The sequence below is a fragment of the Schistocerca gregaria genome, chromosome 1 (genome assembly GCF_023897955.1).
Source record: "Schistocerca gregaria isolate iqSchGreg1 chromosome 1, iqSchGreg1.2, whole genome shotgun sequence".
NCBI lineage: Eukaryota > Metazoa > Arthropoda > Insecta > Orthoptera > Acrididae > Schistocerca > Schistocerca gregaria.
In genome coordinates, this window is record NC_064920.1 from 308,668,465 (window position 1) to 308,688,498 (window position 20,034).

At 41.4% G+C, this 20,034-nt stretch overlaps 1 protein-coding gene across 1 annotated transcript in view; it reads right to left on the reverse strand.

The window, feature by feature from the left end:
• Positions 1 to 20,034, reverse strand: part of LOC126344642 (2-oxoglutarate dehydrogenase complex component E1-like) — a 161,685-nt gene that overhangs the window by 101,971 nt on the left and 39,680 nt on the right. Inside the window, exon 7 of the mRNA XM_050002040.1 lies at positions 16,435 to 16,805. Within this exon, the coding sequence (XP_049857997.1) occupies positions 16,435 to 16,805 (371 nt within the window). The remainder of the gene's footprint in view (positions 1 to 16,434; positions 16,806 to 20,034) is intronic.

Sequence of the window (20,034 nt, forward strand, 5' to 3'; positions counted from 1 at the left end):
TCTAATCTTCAGCATGCTTCTGTAGAACCACATTACGAAAGCTTCTATTCTCTTCTTGTCTACACTGTTTATAGTACATGTTTCATTTCCATACATGGCTATACTCCATACACCACTTTCAGTAAAGACTTTACGATACTTAAATCTATACTCGATGTCAACAAATTTCTCTTCTTCAGAAACACTATCCTTGCCATTGGCAGTCTACATTTTATACCCTCTCTACTTCGACCATCATCGGTTATTTTACTTCCCAAGTAGCAAAAATCATTTACTGATTTAAGTGTCTCATTTTCTAATCTAATTCCCTCAGCATCACCTTATTTAATTCAACTACATTTCCTCGTTTGCTTTTGTTGATGCTCATCTTATTTTCTCCTTTCAAGACACTGTACATTTCATCAGCTGCTCTTCCAGCTCCTTTGCTGTCTCTGACAGAATTACAGTGTCGTTGGCAAACTCCAAATTTTTCTTTTGTTTCCTTTGCTGATTGTTCAATATATAGATTGAATAACATCGGGGATAGGCTACAATCCTGTCTCACTCTCTTCTCAACCACTACTTCCCTTTCGTGCCCCTTGACACTTGCCATCTGGTTTCTGTACAGAATTAAATAGCATTTCGCTCCCTGTATTTTACCGCTGCCACTGTAAGTAGGCTGTTCAGGTTTTATATTGGTAACGCCACGTAGCGCTCTGTATGAAAATCAGTGGCTGTGCTGTGTTCAGTCTGTGGCTGGTTTGCATTGTTGTTCGCTATTGTAGTGTTTGGTTGTTGGCTGTTAACAGCGCGTAGCGTTGCGCAGTTGGAGGTGAGCCGCCAGCAATGGTGGATGTGGGGAGAGAAATGGCGGAGTTTTGAGAACGGATGATCTGGACAGAGACAGTAAATTTGTAAGACTGGATGTCATGAACTTATATATATATATATATATATATATATATATATATATATATATATATATATATATATATATATATATATATATATATATATCACTATTAAGGTAAATTCGTTCTCTTTCAAAATCTTTCATTTGCTAACTATGGCCGGCCGCGGTGGTCTCGCGGTTCTAGGCGCGCAGTCCGGAACCGTGCGACTGCTACAGTCGCAGGTTCGAATCCTGCCTCGGGCATGGATGTGTGTGATGTCCTTAGGTTAGTTAGGTTTAAGCAGTTCTGAGTTCTAGGGGACTAATGACCACAGCAGTTGAGTCCCATAGTGCTCAGAGACATTTGGACCATTTTTTTGCTAACTATGCCTACCAGTAGTTAGTGCCTTCAGTAGTTTGAATCTTTTATTTAGCTGGCAGTAGTGGCTCTCGCTGTATTGCAGTAGCTCGAGTAACGAAGATTTTTGTGAGGTGAGTGATTTGTGAAAGGTATAGGTTATTGTTAGTCGGGGCCATTCTCTTGTAGGGATTATTGAAAGTCATATTGCGTTGCGCTAAAAATATTGGCTGTCAGTTTAGTGTTGATCAGAATAGGTAAAGAGCGAAATGTCTGAGTACGTTCAGTTCTGCTCAGCTGTTTGAAAATCAAATAATATAAGAGGTTTATCAGCAATGTCGTTCATTAATTTTTCTAAGGGGACGTTACATATGACGACCCTTAGCCGAGGATACCTCACTGGAATCTTCTGATTTTTTTCTTGTAGTTTGTGTAATTACTGTAGCTTTTGTTTATTGCTAGCGAGTAATTGTAGAGAGAATCTCCTTTGTAGTTGTAGTTTTTCATTGTTTTACAGTAAAACAGTTGTGGCATGCACGTAGTTTTGCACCAAGTATTTCGCAGCTGCGTTTGTGATTAACTAGATATTATTTTCAGTGCTATGTTAATGTGTTTTCTTATTTTTCTCTTCCAATTGTGCTTTTCTGTGTTATCGTGTGAAACATTGTGACAATTATGGCGTTTTGAAAACGAAATACTAGGCTCCAAAGTAAACTGAGAAGTGACAGTGAAGACGAAAGCAGTGTGTTAGCGCCACCGAGTAATGAATTAATTAATGTTCAAAGTAGTAATTTGGTAATTGTGCATAGGGAAATGGAGCGGGCGGCAAATAATAGTGTAGACAGTAAAACAATTAGTGAACAGGGAAGCATTATCGATCGATCGGTCGGCAACAGTTCGCCTCAGGAATCCGAAATGACAGGACACAATCTTGCAAATACTGTAAGATTCAGGTTTTGCGTCCTTGCCGTTTTCTCAAATAAGTCAAGACACATTTTCTGCTCGTCAAAATGTGAATGTTGCTGGTACAAATGCACTGCCGAAAAGCATAGAGAAAGAGATTCCAGACACTAATACATTATTATTGCAATTAATGCAAGAAATGAAACAAAATCAGAGACAAATACAGCAACAGATTCAAAAGATAGACACCACGCTTGAACAAACACGTGAAGGTTTAACTGCTGAGTTTCACAACATCGAATCGAAATGTCAAAAAGTCTGTAATTACGTAAAAACACAAATTTGTGAGCATTTCCATCCTATTTTTTCGCGGCATGAAAATGCATTACAGAATCACGAAGCAGCCATAAAAGAACTGCAAACTATTGCTCATGAAAATCACGACACCTTGCAAGCTAAAATTGACTCAGTTGCAGCTACCGATTCGGTTACGCAACTTGCAAAAACTCAGGAAAACTTAAAGGACACAGTAGATACGATTTCAACACAAATGGACACTCTGAAACTTGGTTCAGAAAAACACACTGAGGAAATAAGTTCTCTATCGGAGAAAGTAGCCGAACATTCGGATCAGTTCACCAACTTATCCACAAAGGTAGATGATGATATGAATGACAGAAGACCCGTAGTCTTCACTGACACAGAAGAGTATGAACAAATTAGAAAATTCAAACAAAATCTAAGTCAAATCAATACACAGCACAAACGAGAAATCCGGGAAGTACAAGATCAGTTGACACAGATAATACAAGAACTACATATTTCAGAGGAGACTCGCGCTCCAACACGGGAAGAGGGACTTGTTGTTGTTGTTGTCTTCAGTCCTGAGACTGGTTTGATGCAGCTCTCCATGCTACTCTATCCTGTGCAAGCTGCTTCATCTCCCAGTACCTACTGCAACCTACATCCTTCTGAATCTGCTTAGTGTACTCATCTCTCGGTCTCCCTCTACGATTTTTACCCTCCACGCTGCCCTCCAATGCTAAATTTGTGATCCCTTGATGCCTCAAAACATGTCCTACCAACCGATCCCTTCTTCTAGTCAAGTTGTGCCACAAACTTCTCTTCTCCCCAATCCTATTCAATACCTCCTCATTAGTTACGTGATCTATCCACCTTATCTTCAGTATTTTTCTGTAGCACCACATTTCGAAAGCTTCTATTCTCTTCTTGTCCAAACTAGTTATCGTCCATGTTTCACTTCCATACATGGCTACACTCCAAACAAATACTTTCAGAAACGACTTCCTGATACATAAATCTATATTAGATGTTAACGAATTTCTCTTCTTCAGAAACGCTTTCCTTGCCATTGCCAGTCTACATTTTATATCCTCTCTACTTCGACCATCATCAGTTATTTTACTTCCTAAATAGCAAAACTCCTTTACTACTTTAAGTGTCTCATTTCCTAATCTAATTCCCTCAGCATCACCCGATTTAATTTGACTACACTCCATTATCCTCGTTTTGCTTTTGTTAATGTTCATCTTATATCCTCCTTTCAAGACACTGTCCATTCCGTTCAACTGCTCTTCCAAGTCCTTTGCCGTCTCTGACAGAATTACAATGTCATCGGCGAACCTCAAAGTTTTTACTTCGTCTCCATGAATTTTAATACCTACTCCAAATTTTTCTTTTGTTTCCTTTACTGCTTGCTCAATATACAGATTGAATAACATCGGGGAGAGGCTACAACCCTGTCTCACTCCTTTCCCAACCGCTGCTTCCCTTTCATGCCCCTCGACTCTTATGACTGCCATCTGGTTTCTGTACAAATTATAAATAGCCTTTCGCTCCCTGTATTTTACCCCTGCCACCTTTAGAATTTGAAAAAGAGTATTCCAGTCAACATTGTCAAAAGCTTTCTCTAAGTCTACAAATGCTAGAAACGTAGGTTTGCCTTTTCTTAATCTTTCTTCTAAGATAAGTCGTAAGGTCAGTATTGCCTCACGTGTTCCAACATTTCGACGGAATCCAAACTGATCCTCCCCGAGGTCTGCATCTACCAGTTTTTCCATTCGTCTGTAAAGAATTCGCGTTAGTATTTTGCAGCCGTGGCTTATTAAACTGATAGTTCGGTAATTTTCACATCTGTCAGCACCTGCTTTCTTTGGGATTGGAATTATTATATTCTTCTTGAAGTCTGAGGGTATTTCGCCTGTCTCATACATCTTGCTTACCATCTGGTAGAGTTTTCTCAGGACTGGTTGTCCCAAGGCCGTCAGTAGTTCTAATGGAATGTTGTCTACTCTGGGGGCCTTGTTTCGACTTAGGTCTTTCAGTGCTCTGTCAAACTCTTCACGCAGTATCGTATCTCCCATTTCGTCTTCATCTACATCCTCTTCCATTTCCATAATATTGTCCTCAAGTACATCGCCCTTGTATAAACCTTCTATATACTCCTTCCACCTTTCTGCTTTCCCTTCTTTGCTTAGAACTGGGCTGCCATCTGAGCTCTTGATATTTATACACTTGGTTCTCTTCTCTCCAAAGGTCTCTTTAATTTTCCTGTAGGCAGTATCTATCTTACCCCTAGTGAGATAAGCTTCTACATCCTTACATTTGTCCTCTAGCCATCCCTGTTTAGCCATTTTGCACTTCCTGTCGATCTCATTTTTGAGACTTTTGTATTCCTTTTTGCCTGCTTCATTTACTGCATTTTTATATTTTCTCCTTTCATCAAATAAATTCAATATTTCTTCTGTTACCCAAGGATTTCTAGCAGCCCTCGTCTTTGTACCTACTGTATCCTCTGCTGCCTTCACTACTACATCCCTCAGAGCTACCCATTCTTCTTCTACTGTATTTCTTTCCCCTATTCCTGTCAATTGTTCCCTTATGCTCTCCCTGAAACTCTGTACAATCTCTGGTTTTTTCAGTTTATCCAGGTCCCATCTCCTTAATTTCCCACATTTTTGCAGTTTCTTCAGTTTTAATCTACAGGTCATAACCAATAGATTGTGGTCAGAGTCCACATCTGCCCCTGGAAATGTCTTACAACTTAAAACCTGGTTCCTAAATCTCTGTCTTACCATTATATAATCTATCTGATACCTTTTAGTATCTCCAGGGTTCTTCCACGTATACAACCTTCTTTCATGATTCTTAAACCAAGTGTTACCTATGACTAAGTTGTGCTCTGTACAGAATTCTACTAGGCGGCTTCCTCTTTCATTTCTTAGCCCCAATCCATATTCACCTACTATGTTTCCTTCTCTCCCTTTTCCTACACTCGAATTCCAGTCACCCATTACTATTAAATTTTCGTCTCCCTTCACTATCTGAATAATTTCTTTTATTTCATCGTACATTTCTTCAATTTCTTCGTCATCTGCAGAGCTAGTTGGCATATAAACTTGTACTACTGTAGTAGGTGTGGGCTTCGTATCTATCTTGGCCACAATAATGCGTTCACTATGCTGTTTGTAGTAGCTTACCCGCATTCCTATTTTCCTATTCATTATTAAACCTACTCCTGCATTACCCCTATTTGATTTTGTGTTTATAACCCTGTAGTCACCTGACCAGAAGTCTTGTTCCTCCTGCCACCGAACTTCACTAATTCCCACTATATCTAACTTTAACCTATACATTTCCCTTTTTAAATTTTCTAACCTACCTGCCCGAATAAGGGATCTGACATTCCACGCTCCGATCCGTAGAACGCCAGTTTCCTTTCTCCTGATACGACATCCTCCTGAGTAGTCCCCGCCCCGGACATACGGAAAAGTCGCAAAATAATAACACAGGGCATTTCGAAAATTATGAAAGAAGTTGGCAAAGCACACTGAATTTTGAGACTGAACCGCCGAAACGGAGTAACAATGACCGAATTGCGACTCGCCGACATGATGATTTTGACTATAAGTTGTTCATTACTACACGCAAATTCAAAAAATTTAAGAATTCTGGCAACGACATTCATCCACAAGCATGGCTTAATCAATTCTCTCATTGTTTTCCTCCCAACTGGTCATTGGAGCACAGGTTAGAATTTATGTATGGTTACTTAGAGAATGAACCATCTGTAAGAATGCGATCGGTCATTCACGATTGTCACAGTGAAGGAAAATTTTATCATGCCTTCCTCTCAGCATATTGGTCTCAAGCTACACAAGACCGAGTAAAACATAGCATCATAATGATGAAACATTTCGAACAATCGGAATTTTCTAGTCTTGTCAAATATTCCGAAGACATGTTACATAAGAATCAATACCTTTCAAACCCATACAGCCCCTCAGACCTCATCCGCATTTGCTTAATCAAATTGCCTGAACATTTACGACATATTATTTTGCTAGGACGTTGCAAAGACGACATTGAAGCTTTTCAGGGACTGTTACAAGAATTGGAAATTGACACTGACAATCGAAGGACGCGAAAACAGGAACACAACAACTGCAGGTCACAATTCCCCGATGACAGAAATAATAACTGGACACAACAAGGCTATTCTTACAACGTATATCGTGACCAAAACATACACCACCTGTATGACAACTGTTGGCAGAGTAGTAATAATTACACGGAAAGATCACCTCTCCGCAGTAGTGAGTATCACAGAAACAATCAGAGAAGCAGACAATATGGGAACCAAAATAATTATTATCAAGGGAGACAAAATAACTTCAGACGCAATGGTCCATCGCGCAGCTACGATTCCGGGAGAAATTCTCCACCACATGACCGACAAAAAAGAAACTATGTAAACTACCTACAAAACGACAGACCTGAATTTCATCAGAACTGGCGGGATTCAAACAGGGGAGGGCCCTCTCGACAAGGTGAATTTGTAGAAGTTAGGTCTCCTAATCCTAATAACGACGCACGCCAACAAAGAGATAGCAGACAATGACTCGCACAGCAGGCAGCCACGTGCGCCGGCTGGCTCTGAGAAAAATAACATAGACGCTAACCTTCAGAAAAATTTGACCATTCTTTACCGATGTACCATATACCACATGATAATTCCGTCGAAGCTGGAGCCCTGCATAGTAGGGAGAGTAAAGGCTTGCACCACGTTTCTCATGTAAAACCATATATTGAGAGTTAATCTGCTTTTTAACTTTGTCTTTGCCATAAAACTTTTCACTTCACGTTACTAGTGTGCTTTGTGAAACTTAGAAACTGTTAACATGCAATAATGTTTTAAAGTTAACTATGCAGTCAAGAACCTGGGCAACTTATTTAGACAGTAATTACGAATGCATTGTTATAGTGAACAGATGACACAGTGTTACTGTGTGTGTACATTCTTGCTTGTTAGTTGCACGATTACGTAACGAATATACGGCCTACATACTTAGAACATATACTGCTAATGAGATTTTAATGCAACATTTTGGTTTACTTGAAAAGACATTCTTTATTTGAAGTACTTTCTGTGAGATTAAAGATGACTTAGTATTTGGTTTCTTTGACAGCTACACGATTATATCACGACGCTACTAATGTGTGATACAATTTACATTTTTGCTTTTGTGCTGTATCTGTTTTATATCTGCACAGTTTTTCTGAATACTTCTGGAAAGGAAAACATGTTTTAATAGTAACTTTTGTGGTATAGCTACAATGAGACAGCCTTTTTCGTAGCACAACAATACGTTACAGTATAGTACTTTCTTGATACGGTACTGTACGTAATAACTACGATATCTATACGCACAGCATTTCGCTTTTGTGATACCTGAGCTTCTCCTGGCGTAAACTATGTTCAAAGTACTTACGGGCATTCAGCCAGGTTGAATTTTCGACAACTGCCTATATTTCGGCGGATGCACACTCCGCCATTTTCAAGGCTTAACTGGCTGAATGCCCGTAAGTACTTTGAACATTTCGCTTTTGTTTATTATGAGGTAAGTACATTGACTTCCACAGAACTTTGCTTACGGACGACGATAATTACAACACTTCGCACATTTTTTACCATTAAGTAATGACAGAGACGCACAGTTTAGCGCTACAGTACACGTATTTGAGTGATTAATTTTGTACTTAAAACATTTATTTTTAAATATTTTTGAATTACAAAGATACAAAGGTTTTCCCTGATACATTTCATTCCTTTGCTGTAATTTCTAACACTTGATGGTATAATTACATTAATCATCAGGGGGGTACACGCCTACTTTGTGTACCATGTGTTTGGCAAGCACAAGGAGCCCTAGCTAATATGGTATTTGCTTATACAACTTTACACATCGGTACCATATTTCTCTAACACATAAATTACACAGCTATCTGATCATTTAACTGAGAGAAACAAGTATTTTTTTTACTACATCAGTGACACATGTATACGCAATTACACAGTTGGATAACTTCACACTTACGAAATTGTATTTTGCCTGTACTTTGTGAACTCTTCATATTTTTGCAGAACCATTGTGATACTATGTGAGCTTTGAATGATGTATTTGGCATGGGATCATGAGTTTTAAAGTACGTTTGAGGTAGATGACACTATTGAAATGAGCAGAGAATTATTTTTAGGTCTTGAAATTATTGAAAGAAGCTGCGACGATTTTGATATGTGATTGATCTTTTATGATGTTATTATTACGATGACGATGTGTATTATGCTGTTGAGGTATGTTTATGATCAATAAGCTGATGCTGTATGAGGAATCTGATTATGCTATGTATTTATTATGATGAAATATTGAAGTGTCGACGCAAGATTGACGTGTCGATGAATATGTATATGTGTAATAGGGTAAGGAATAATGAGTAGTGGTTAGGGACTCTGATTTGTGAAACAGGATGTTGGAAACCGAGAATCGTACTTTAAGAGTTATGAAAGGTGTTTAAATGGGTGAATGTATCACAATGCCGCGAAATGTTTTTGGACACTGTTATATTAATAGAATCTTGTTTCTACACTTTTGTGAAGCAAATTCTCGACCTATGAAATTTTTAAATGAGACTGTCACTGCTGTCGTAAATATTTCGGTAAGAAAGTTAAGTGTCCTACACGTAATGCGTCGTGGACGCCCAGTTGTGGCACCTGCCTGGAGAAAAAGCCATTAGGTGAAAAAAAAAAGAGAGCATTAACCTCGCTATTGACATTCCTTTGTAGAAAGCACGCAATTACGACACGCTCAAACTTGAAAACATATGATTACACTGTGGAGCTCTTAATTTATGATATTTACTAAAATTCCTAATGAATTGATGAGAAACATTTTATACCTATATCTTTCTAGTTGAGAGATTTTTTACTGCCTTTGGAGACGCCATTTGCCTAGTGAATGACGTTTCACGCCTTGCTTTGCCTATTTTGTTTAACATCTAGTTTCTAGCTGCACTGCAGCATTGGTTAAAATAATATGTAATAGATGTACTAATGTACTAATATAGATATTTTATGCCTACAGATCCAGTAAATAATAACTTTATGATCTACTTAAAAAAAACGAGGGAGCACAAAAAGACATTTCTCCTCACAGGAACTGCATACATAATTTTTGTCAATGACTGGTAACTTTTTAGTAGTGTAAGTCAAGATGATGCATCACTCTAGTGTCAAGATCTGACTTAGGTATTAGACATTTCATATCTTTACTGTGATATTTTTTCTGCTTGAGCTTTGTCATGTTTAGATATAAGTTATAGCATTTGCTGCTGCTGGTTGCCAGGCATGGTGCTACTAAATTTCACTTTGTATTACTCTGTTAAGCCAGTTTTACTACTAATTTATATTTCTTGTTTCTGCACATCGGCTCATATTAGTCGTAATGTTGCATTTGCTCTGCTAATTTAGATTTACTGCTGCTTGCTTTGCCAATTTGCATTTTTTGTCATTTCTGTTAGTGTTAATTGTTCTGTGCTGCTGCATTGCCTCGTCCCTTAGTTTAGCACCTGAGCTCAGCAGATTTAAGTTAGCTTAAGATGGGGTAGGCTATATGAGAGAACGAGTTGTGATGAATTGGAAGAAATGCATTGAGAAGCTATAAGAAAATGGTTTGGCCAAAAAAGTATTTTGAAAGAGGATATGAACAAAAAAATAGGGTTTAGGGATAACAGGTTTAGGTAGGATTTTCTTGGAAATAAATGATGAGGTAAGATAATGGAAAATAAATAATGAGGTAAGAAATATGTGAACATATAAATACAGAAAGCATGCTTGGATTGGATTTTTTTTTTTTTTTTGTGGAAACAAATGTTGAAATAAGACGAAAGATCTATGGAATGAAGTTTTGGGTTGAACTGCAGAACGAAATGTCACACTGAAAACAAACCCTGCCCTTTCCTCCTATGTGTTTGTGTACCCTTGTGTATTTGTGTTTTTCCTGTCTTTATGTGTTTAGCTGACGAGAGTTATGTTGTAGAATTTTTCTAATACTATGTTATTTACTTTGTAAAGATGTTTAGACATTATTTATTCTGTTCTGTTTTAATGCTCATGTGTGAAATTAATGTTTCGAAAACTATTCTCATTCTTTTATTTACTTATGTCATAATTCCTGTAACACTGATTTATATGTTTATTTCTATTCTTTTGTAAAGCCTGTATTACTACAAATGTTATCTGTATTATTATGTTTTTAATGATGTTTTCTGTACCTTTGTGATTGTATTTTCAAGTTATAATATTGTAATTGACACCAGTTCATTAAATTAAGTAACTTGTAAGCATTAATTTCACTGCACATATTTCTGTTGGTCGTAGTATATGCAGAATATCTCAAAAAAAGAGGAATGTTAGTGTTTGGACGTGTGTTAATAATTCAGCAAGGGACTGGTTAACAGCATTGCTGGTTCTAAGGACAATTCCAAAAACTTTGTGAGCGCACATGTGGTGGTTTATGCACTTGCTTTTTGTCTACAAGATTTCTAAGGACAATTCCAAAAACTTTGTGCATGCACATGTGGTGGTTTATGGACTTGCTATATTCTTCGCAAGACTCTTCGATGGTGATTGTGCACCTCCACAGTTGCAACAGATGGCTGCTAGCCGTCTCTACAAGGACTACAGGGGGTCTGCATCTTTGATGGCCCACCAATACCACTATTTCTACAAGGGCTTGTGTGGGTCTGCACCTCTGTTGGCCCACCCATATCTTTACCAGGAATACAGTGGGTCTGCTCTGTGATGGCCTACCTACCAATATTCTTCAAAACTTCGACTGACTCTGCTGTGGGTTTGCTCTGTTGTGGCCCATTACCTGTCTGCTTGTCAAGAGTCAGCACTGTCTTTCCGTTGGAAGGACAACACTACTTCTTCAAGACTGCATGGAAATCCGCAACTTCCACGTGCATTTTCTTTTACTGCTCAGTCTTTGAGAAAAAAAACCTGCAATTTTACTGCGATGGATGATCAGGACTGTCTTTATGCACTGTGAGAATATTTTAGCTTTTGACCAACATTGTATCAATAAGTGTGTGCATTTAATATCTTTGTTATTGTAATTATGAATTTTTTTTCAAATTCTGTATTGGCCAGTGCCTAAAACAATATGTAAAATATTTTGTGGGGTGCATGGGGGCTATGTAAGTGGGCTGTTTAGGTTTTATATTGGTAACGCCACGTAGCGCTCTGTATGAAAATCACTGGCTGTGATGTGTGCAGTCTGTGGCTGGTTTGCATTTTTATTCACTATTGTAGCGTTGGGCTGTTGGCTGTTAACAGCGCGTAGCGTTGCGCAGTTGGAGGTGAGCTGCCAGCAGTGGTGGATGTGGGGAGCGAAATGGTGGAGTTTTGAGAGCGGATGATCTGGACAGAGACAGTAAATTTGTAAGACTGGATGTCATTCATGAAAAGTATAGGTTATTGTTAGTCAGGACCATTCTCTTATAGGGATTATTGAGTCAGATTGCGTTGCGCTAAAAATATTGGCTGTCAGTTCAGTGTTGATCAGAATAGGTAAAGAGCGAAATGTCTGAGTACGTTCAGTTCCGCTCAGCTGTTTGAAAATCAAATAAGTAAGAGGTTTATCAGCACAGTCTTTCATTAATTTTTCTAAGGGGACGTTACACCACCTTCAGAAACTGAAAGAGTATTCCAATCAAAATTCTCAAAAGCTTTTTCTAAGTCTACAAATGCTAGAAACGTAGGTTTGCTTTTCCTTAAGCTATCTTATAAGACAGGTCGTAGGGTCAGTAGTGCCTCGCGTGTTCCTACATTTCTATGGAATACAAACTGTTCTTCCTCGAGATCGGCTTCTACCAGTTTTTCCATTCGTTTGTAAAGAATTCGTATTATTATTTTGGTACCATGACTTATTAAACTAATAGATCGGTAATTTTCACATCTGTCAACACCTGCTTTCCTTGGGATTGGAAGTATTATATTCTTCTTGAACTCTGAAGGTATGTCGCCTGTCTCGTACATCTTGCTCACCAGTGGACGAGTTTTGTCATGGCTGGCTCTCACAAGTCTACTAGTAGTTCTAATGGAATGTTGTGTACTCCCAGGGCCTGAAAAAGCGTTAGCTGAAAGCAGCTTATAGTTTGCCTTCATGAAATGATACCGAGAGTGCTGCTGAATATTTCTCCTTGTGTCTTCTCCGAACTGCAAGTTATTTATTTCTTTATATACGATTTGGTGAGACATATTGGAGAGGTAATATTCCATGGTCACTAAAACAGAATGAATAACATAGTTGTATTCGCGCTTACGATTAAAATGCTGTATTAGCTTTTAAATATGTTTAGCAATATGGTATTTCATTCAGCAAATGTACTTTTTTCTCTTGACTATCCACAACAGCAGGTACGTGTGTGATAGTGTTTTGTGTATGACGTGATTCATGTAATGTTAATCTTGATGTTCTATGTAAAAACGTTTGCATTCATTGGGAGCTAGTAATCACAAGACAAAAGGAAATCTCAAATCTTTATTTATACTTCGTTCCTGTCATTACATGAAGTATATTTTCCATGATAATGTTACTGAGTAACCTTGAGACCATGCACTAATGCCTTGTACGGCAAGAATAAGAGAAATGATCTTGTACCTTCAACTCAGTCATTAGTTCGATCATAATCATTTCTCATGTCGTTCGAATTTTATGGCCGGCAAGGATTTCTATTACATTAATAATTTATTTTAATGTTGCTCATTCTATAAGGCACCAGAAAACTAAGATGATGAGTTCATTTGACACAGACGAAATAAGATGACACTATTGCAACAGGATCTATTCTGGAACACTGAACTACCTGGCGCCAATGCAGCAAGATGAAGTCATAGTGAGAAAGGCGCTGTCATTGTGGTAACCCTGCACTAAGAAGCTGGTTGGCTGGTTTTGGGGGTGGGGACAAAGCAGCGAGGTCATCGGTCCCATCGGATTAGGGAAGGATCGGGAACGAAGTCGCCCGTGCCTTTCAGAGGAACCATCCCGGCATTTTTGAACCATCGTCCTCCCGAATGAGATTCCAGTGTGCTAACCACTGCACCCCCTCGCTCAGTGCACTATGAAGTAAGAAGATGAATTCACGGGGTAAGAGCGCTTATTCAGGAAGCTAGCCAATGCGTCTGAAGAGGTAAGTTGGGTAATACTACAGCTCCGGCTAGGATACTTCAGGACCTGAATAAACAAGAAGAGTAGAACAGAACAAATGAAGTCATCGCCATCCAGTGGTGACAACCAGCTGCTTATGGCCTGTTGTCTCTTCTCAGGTGAGGAGGTGGAGTGCTCTTGTTGGAGAAATACTGGCCAGCAGACGGTCTTAAATATCCTGCAAAACCAGACACTCATGCTCAGATGTACTCAGATATTCTCAAATGATCGTAGACATTCTCTGTACATGACCGTATCGAGGTGCATATATGATATGAACCAGTGCTGCCTCCATCAGATGTTGACTTCGCGATGGAGATTACTGCAGTCCCATCCACTCATCTATCAAGGGCTTCCTTTGCAATAGTAGCAGGCAGCTTCCTGAATTGTGGACCACGTGCAGAAGACTTTGCGCTTGATCATCACAGAAAGCTCTACTGCCATCTCTTCAAAACGGTTGTCTGCTATCATGGATTTACAGGATACAAGTCTGCTATGTTGTCCATACATCTTGCTGCCATCACCCGTTAACATGGTTCCACGTGCGAGAAGGTAGACAGATCTTTTGAAGGATAGTGGTTTATAGCAGATGGGGTAAAGTTGCACAGCAAGCCAAGGAAAGAACTTCTGTGACAATTTAGACAGGTAGTACGGCTGCTGTCGAATTATGCTGCTAATAGCGACAGTTCATGTAAGGGTGTAAGGCATCACCGTTGTTGATGAGCGCTAGTTATGTCTCTTAGACCGATGTGTCTAGATATTGTGGAGGGCCCAATAACTGTACACTTTGGGTAGCTGCCCCCTGCACCTGTCCGTGAGCGGTATAGTCTCATGCGACAGGTGGACCAGCAGTTGACTGTGTACGAGATGGGTCGAAAATGACCACGCAGAGATTCGACACTGGCCCCCATTCCACATCCACCCCCATGCTACACTACCAACACATTCTTGGTCACTGACTACGCAAGATCCTGGCGCCTGCAGCAAGGTGGAAGGGGTGACTACCCTATGTATATATATTCGGGGCATGTACTTGAGTGTACTAAAATTTTTAACATCTTCATCAAATTAAACTTATGGGTCGATTTTTTTCGGGTTCATAAACATTTTATTTTTATCTGTTATTACTTTTATGTTGTAATTTTATGTACTGACACGTTCCATGACCTTGGATATTTGCTCTTCAATTTGGTCCTACGGAACTGGATGTGTAAATAAAATATTTTCAATTTCGTTTATATAATGAGTATTTGGAGTCAACCCAAACAAATACTGCACATAACGTCCTTCATGTGATGCCCAGTTTCGACGTAAACCGTCGGTATATTTTCCGTTACAAACAATATGGTTATTACAGCAGGATTTCACGCCTCAGTTCGAAAAAACGGCCTCAGATACGTCTAGTGCGGTGTTTGTTTTCTAGATGTGTATTTACAAGAACAGTAAAACACGAGGCATCACCAGTACTGCAGCAGAGACTGAGCAGCGCTACTGCATGGCGGTAGCAGCCAGAGCGGGCCTGTGCTGTGGTGGAGTTTTGTTTATGTATGCCACGTGTTTTACTGTCTCTGTTAAGTACATATCGATGAAACAATTATCATACTAGATTAATCTGGAACCATTCTATCGAAAGGACACATCAAATCCCGCTTTAAAAATCAAATTGTTTGTGACGGGGAAATGGTTCAAATGGCTCTGAGCAATATGGGACTTAACATCTGAGATCATCAGTCACCTAGAACTTAGAACTACTTAAACCAACCTAAGGACATCACACACATGCATGCCCGAGGCAGGATTCGAACCTGGGACCGGAGCGGTCGCGCGGTTAGAGTCTGAAGCGCCTAGAACCGCTCGCCCACACCGGCCAGCTGTAACGGGAAATATACCGACAGTTTTCGTCGACAATAAGCATCTCATGAAAGACATTATTTGTCTGGGTTGACTCCAGCTACACATTGTAGAAATGAAACTCGATGATTAATAGTTTGGACAAGAAGAGAATAAAAGCTTTCGAAATGTGGTGCTGCAGAAGAATGCTGAAGATTAGATAGGTACATCACATAACTAATGAGGAGGTATTGCATAGAATTGGGGAGAAGAGGAGTTTATGGCGTAGCTTGACAAAAAGAAGGGACCGGTTGGTAGGTCATGTACTGAGGCATCAAGGGATCACAAATTTAGCATTGGAGGGCAGCGCGGAGGGTAAAAATCGTAGAGGGAGACGAAGAGATGAATATACTAAGCAGATCCAGAAGGAAGTAGGTTCCAGTAAGTACTGGGAGATCAAGAAGCTTGCACATGATAGGGTAGCATGGAGAGCTGCATCAAACCAGTCTCAGGACTGAAGACCACAACAACAACAGCAACAACGTTGCGCCTTCAACGAGTTAATTAGCATTCAAGTTAGCCAATCAGACTGTTGAGCGCGCAATTTCTAAGGCCCGCCAGAGATGACGTACAAAACTCGTTCTTCGTTTGGTTCCCTAAGTCCGAACAAGAGAACGATACTAAAACTGGATATGGAATATTAATAAGGATCTCATGCGAGCCAAATGGTGAGCAGTCTCGCACGGCATCATCTGCGCTTTGAGAACAACTAACACTAGCTGTATCTAGTGGGACGCTCGAATTTGCGCTCGCAATGTCGGGATATCTCAACACTACCACCTGACTTGAAACCTGAGAAGTTTTCGTCAACTGTAGCGTCTTGTTACAGCCTGACGGCGCACCTGTGCGGCTGCGTGACGGACGGGTCGTCGTGCTCGGAGTGCCCGTGGCGGCGGTACGAGACGACGTCGACGACGATGTCCCTGGCGAACTTGTGCCGGAAGGCGGCGGCGATGCGGCAGCAGCGCACCACGGCGTCCGGGCTGTCTGCGTTGACGTGCAGCACGGGCGCGCCCGTCACGCGGAACACGTCGGTGCAGTAGCGCGACGAGCGCGACGCGGCGGGCTCGGCCGTGAAGCCCGCCTGGTTGTTGAGCACCACGTGCACCGTGCCGCCCACGCCGTACGCCGGCAGCCGCGACAGCTGCGCGCACTCGTACGCCACGCCCTGCCCCGCCAGCGCCGCGTCGCCGTGCACCAGGATCGACATCACCTGCACCGCCGGCCGCTGCTCACGTCGCTGCCCTGTACCTTAGCGAGCAGTATACGGCAGCCATATTTTGGGCAAATATACAGGCTCTTTGCTAAGAGTGCGCAAAAATTTAACAGGACGTAGAGGATGCTCCACTGAACAATTTGAGGTGGGGAAACTGGGTTCAGAGAAATCAGCTCAAGGAGACAATAAGAAAAAAATCACATTGTAAGACGTCGTTGTCTCCTGACCTTCATTGCTTGCATATTCCGCACATCAAGACGCTTCATTCGAACCCAAACTCGATAAGATAAAATCAGTATTGTATGAATTCATGTAAACGATATGCAATTAACAAGTAAGCACACCGTAGTTGAAATACTCGAGGCTGGCGTACACACATACATTCCAGACACGACGATCACAGAAGCTTTTAGTTCGGGAGAGAAACTGCGCAACAGGACGCCGGTCTTTTCAGAGGACGAGCCAATCTATGTCGGCCGGTGACCGCCCGTGTAGTAGACAGCGTGGGCCCGAGTGAAAGGGGGGAATGACCCCGTGTTCAGCTTAAAAGTAAATTCCGCTACATTCTGTGGGAGCGGCCAGCCTACGCATTCTTTACACATAACACGCAGTTTCAGAGATTTTCATAGGGAGACAGCAAACGCCAAACGCCAATGCTACAGGTTTCCGGATTGGTCGCTTAAACGAAACGTCATTCTCCTGTTTTAGAAGAGCAATGCTGATTCGCAGACGATATTTCTGACGCCTTGAGCTGAAGGAATAATGGAAGAGACCGGAAGACAAACCCATTCACATCTGGCGTGGAGAGGCGCCGTTCCGTTGTAGCTCTTGGAGCGAGGAACAAGTCTCTCCTCAGTACTTCACTGGGAGAGCATCTCTGTCGAGAGCGAATCAAAGGGCGACTCTATATTGAGTCCTTGCGATTAAGCGTTGTTCACTGTGTTAGCCGACACACTTATTGTGCGATGTGAACGGACAGAATTATAGTTAAACGCCTGCGAGCGAATTTTGAGTGGCATCACGGTGGACTGGTTATCTGACGGGTGTACCACGCCAATAGTTAGACTAGGGGCGAATAGGAATCCTTGACTTCATCAAAGCATAGGGAGAGTTTGATTGGCGAAGGTCAATCTAGATAGAACGAGAGTTATCTTATTTGTCAGCAGCGAGCGGCGCAGACAGCAGTCATCACAGCTTACAGTATTGTGCGCTACAGCTATTGCGAGCCCCATTACTTCCTCCACAACAGTACACTTCACTGCATTTCACACGCGACAGCCTCGACCGTTCCTAGCAACATTCTAAAGGATAATTATTCAAGTTGAGTAGCCGCGCCGTTCAGCCGTTCTGCCAAGTCAACAACCATCTTAAACTTTGTATAGAAATTTCATTAGTGAATCCTATCCTTGAAAGGTAACTTAACATTCCGAAAAGAGCCAGGATTTAACTTGTTCAATTCATAACTAAAAGTGCCGTTGTGATTTTTAAGAATTTTTGCAAAATAAATAATAACTTTCGTTAGTTTCATGTTTTTCTTACACTAACTAGCACTACTCCAGTACCCAAATTTTGTGAATTTTTGTAGCATTTCCTTACAGCGGACGACTCCAGAAGATATTTATTGCTGGAAGTTTTTCAGGCATTTCTCTTTCGACCGTTAGGAGCGTCTGTCTAAATTCTGTAGTAGTGTGGGGGTGGAAATTGCATCTTGCAGGAGCCACAGGGTAAATGGTACATCTCATATTAATCCGTTGAGCAGAATAACAGAATGACAGAGCAACCCCACACCTCAGAACATTACTGCGTACTTTTATTATTTACGTTAGTTACAGCTGACTGCAAATACCATCACTGAAACAATGAACGTACCGTGTGTACCCCACCTTACAAAATGTGCTGGAAATGACGGCAATGAACCTCAGCGCAATCAAGACATCGACGAACAAAGTCTGACGCACCCCGGACAAATATCCCTTGTGTGTTTCGAATCACATCACAGGCAGCTACAGTTCTGACAACTAATTCCGTCTCCGTATCCACTGGGGTGTCATACACAAATGGCTTTAGATATCCCCGTAGGAAGTAATCAAGGGGATTCAGGTCAGATGACCTCGCAGGCTATGGAATAGGAGCTCCCGATCCAATCCAGCGACAGGAAATATAGTATTGAGAGGGCTACGGACATCCAAAATAAAGCGAGGCGGTGCGCCGTCATGTTGTATCCACATCCTGTCACGAACAGCCAACGGAACAACATAAATACGATACAACAGAGCCGCCTCGTGGATAATTAAACAAAAACTGCATCAGCCCGCCCGCCCGGCTAGCCGCGCGATCTAACGCGCTGCTTCCCGAGAAGGAAGGCCCGGTCCCCGGCACGAACCCGCCTAGCTGATTAGTATCGAGGTCCAGTGTGCCGGCCACCCTGTCGATGGTTTTTAAGGCGGTTTTCCATCTACCTCAGCAAACACGGGCTGGTTCCCCTTACTCCGCTTCAGTTACACAATGTCGCCGATTGCTGCGCAAGCACTGCCTCCACGTACGTGTACATCATAATTACTCTACCATGCAAACATTTGGGGTTACACTCGTCTGGTGTGAGATGTACCCAGAGAGGGTCCACTGGGGGCCGGGCCGCACAATAACCCTGGATTTGGTGTGGGGCGGTGGTGGGGTGGGTGGGCTGTTGTGGGGTTGTGAACCACTGAGAGCTAAGGCGGGACGCAGCCTCTCCGTCGTTTCTAGGTCCCCGGTTTGATACGCAATACATACACAAAGCTGCATCACGACTTCCCAGTAATCAGGCTCAACCTCCTTGTTTACCTGCAGCAAATAAAGAATGTACATGTAAATAAACAGCACAGTACATGTAAACTTGTACGAATGTTAGTTGTAAGTAATCTGAGAACAGTAATGCTTGACAAAGCAGGAGACAAGTTTACATCCATATCTCCTTAAGCTGGCTTCTCCGAGCCTAGGTTTCTACCTCAGTTTCTCCATACCCAGTTACATTTTTGCACGCTCTTACGGAAATACCCTGTAGAACCTGTCGACTTTAGAAATGGGTTAGTTACCCCCCCGCCTGACTGTGGCGTCGCTGCATCTACTATGGCCGCGTCGAGCAATGTCGGCTGCCAGAGGGGCGAGAGCCACCGTAAGACAGTAAAGGTAAGCCACATTGAGGGGAGCTAAATTGCAGCAGAGCTGCGTGGTACGACCCTGCTCA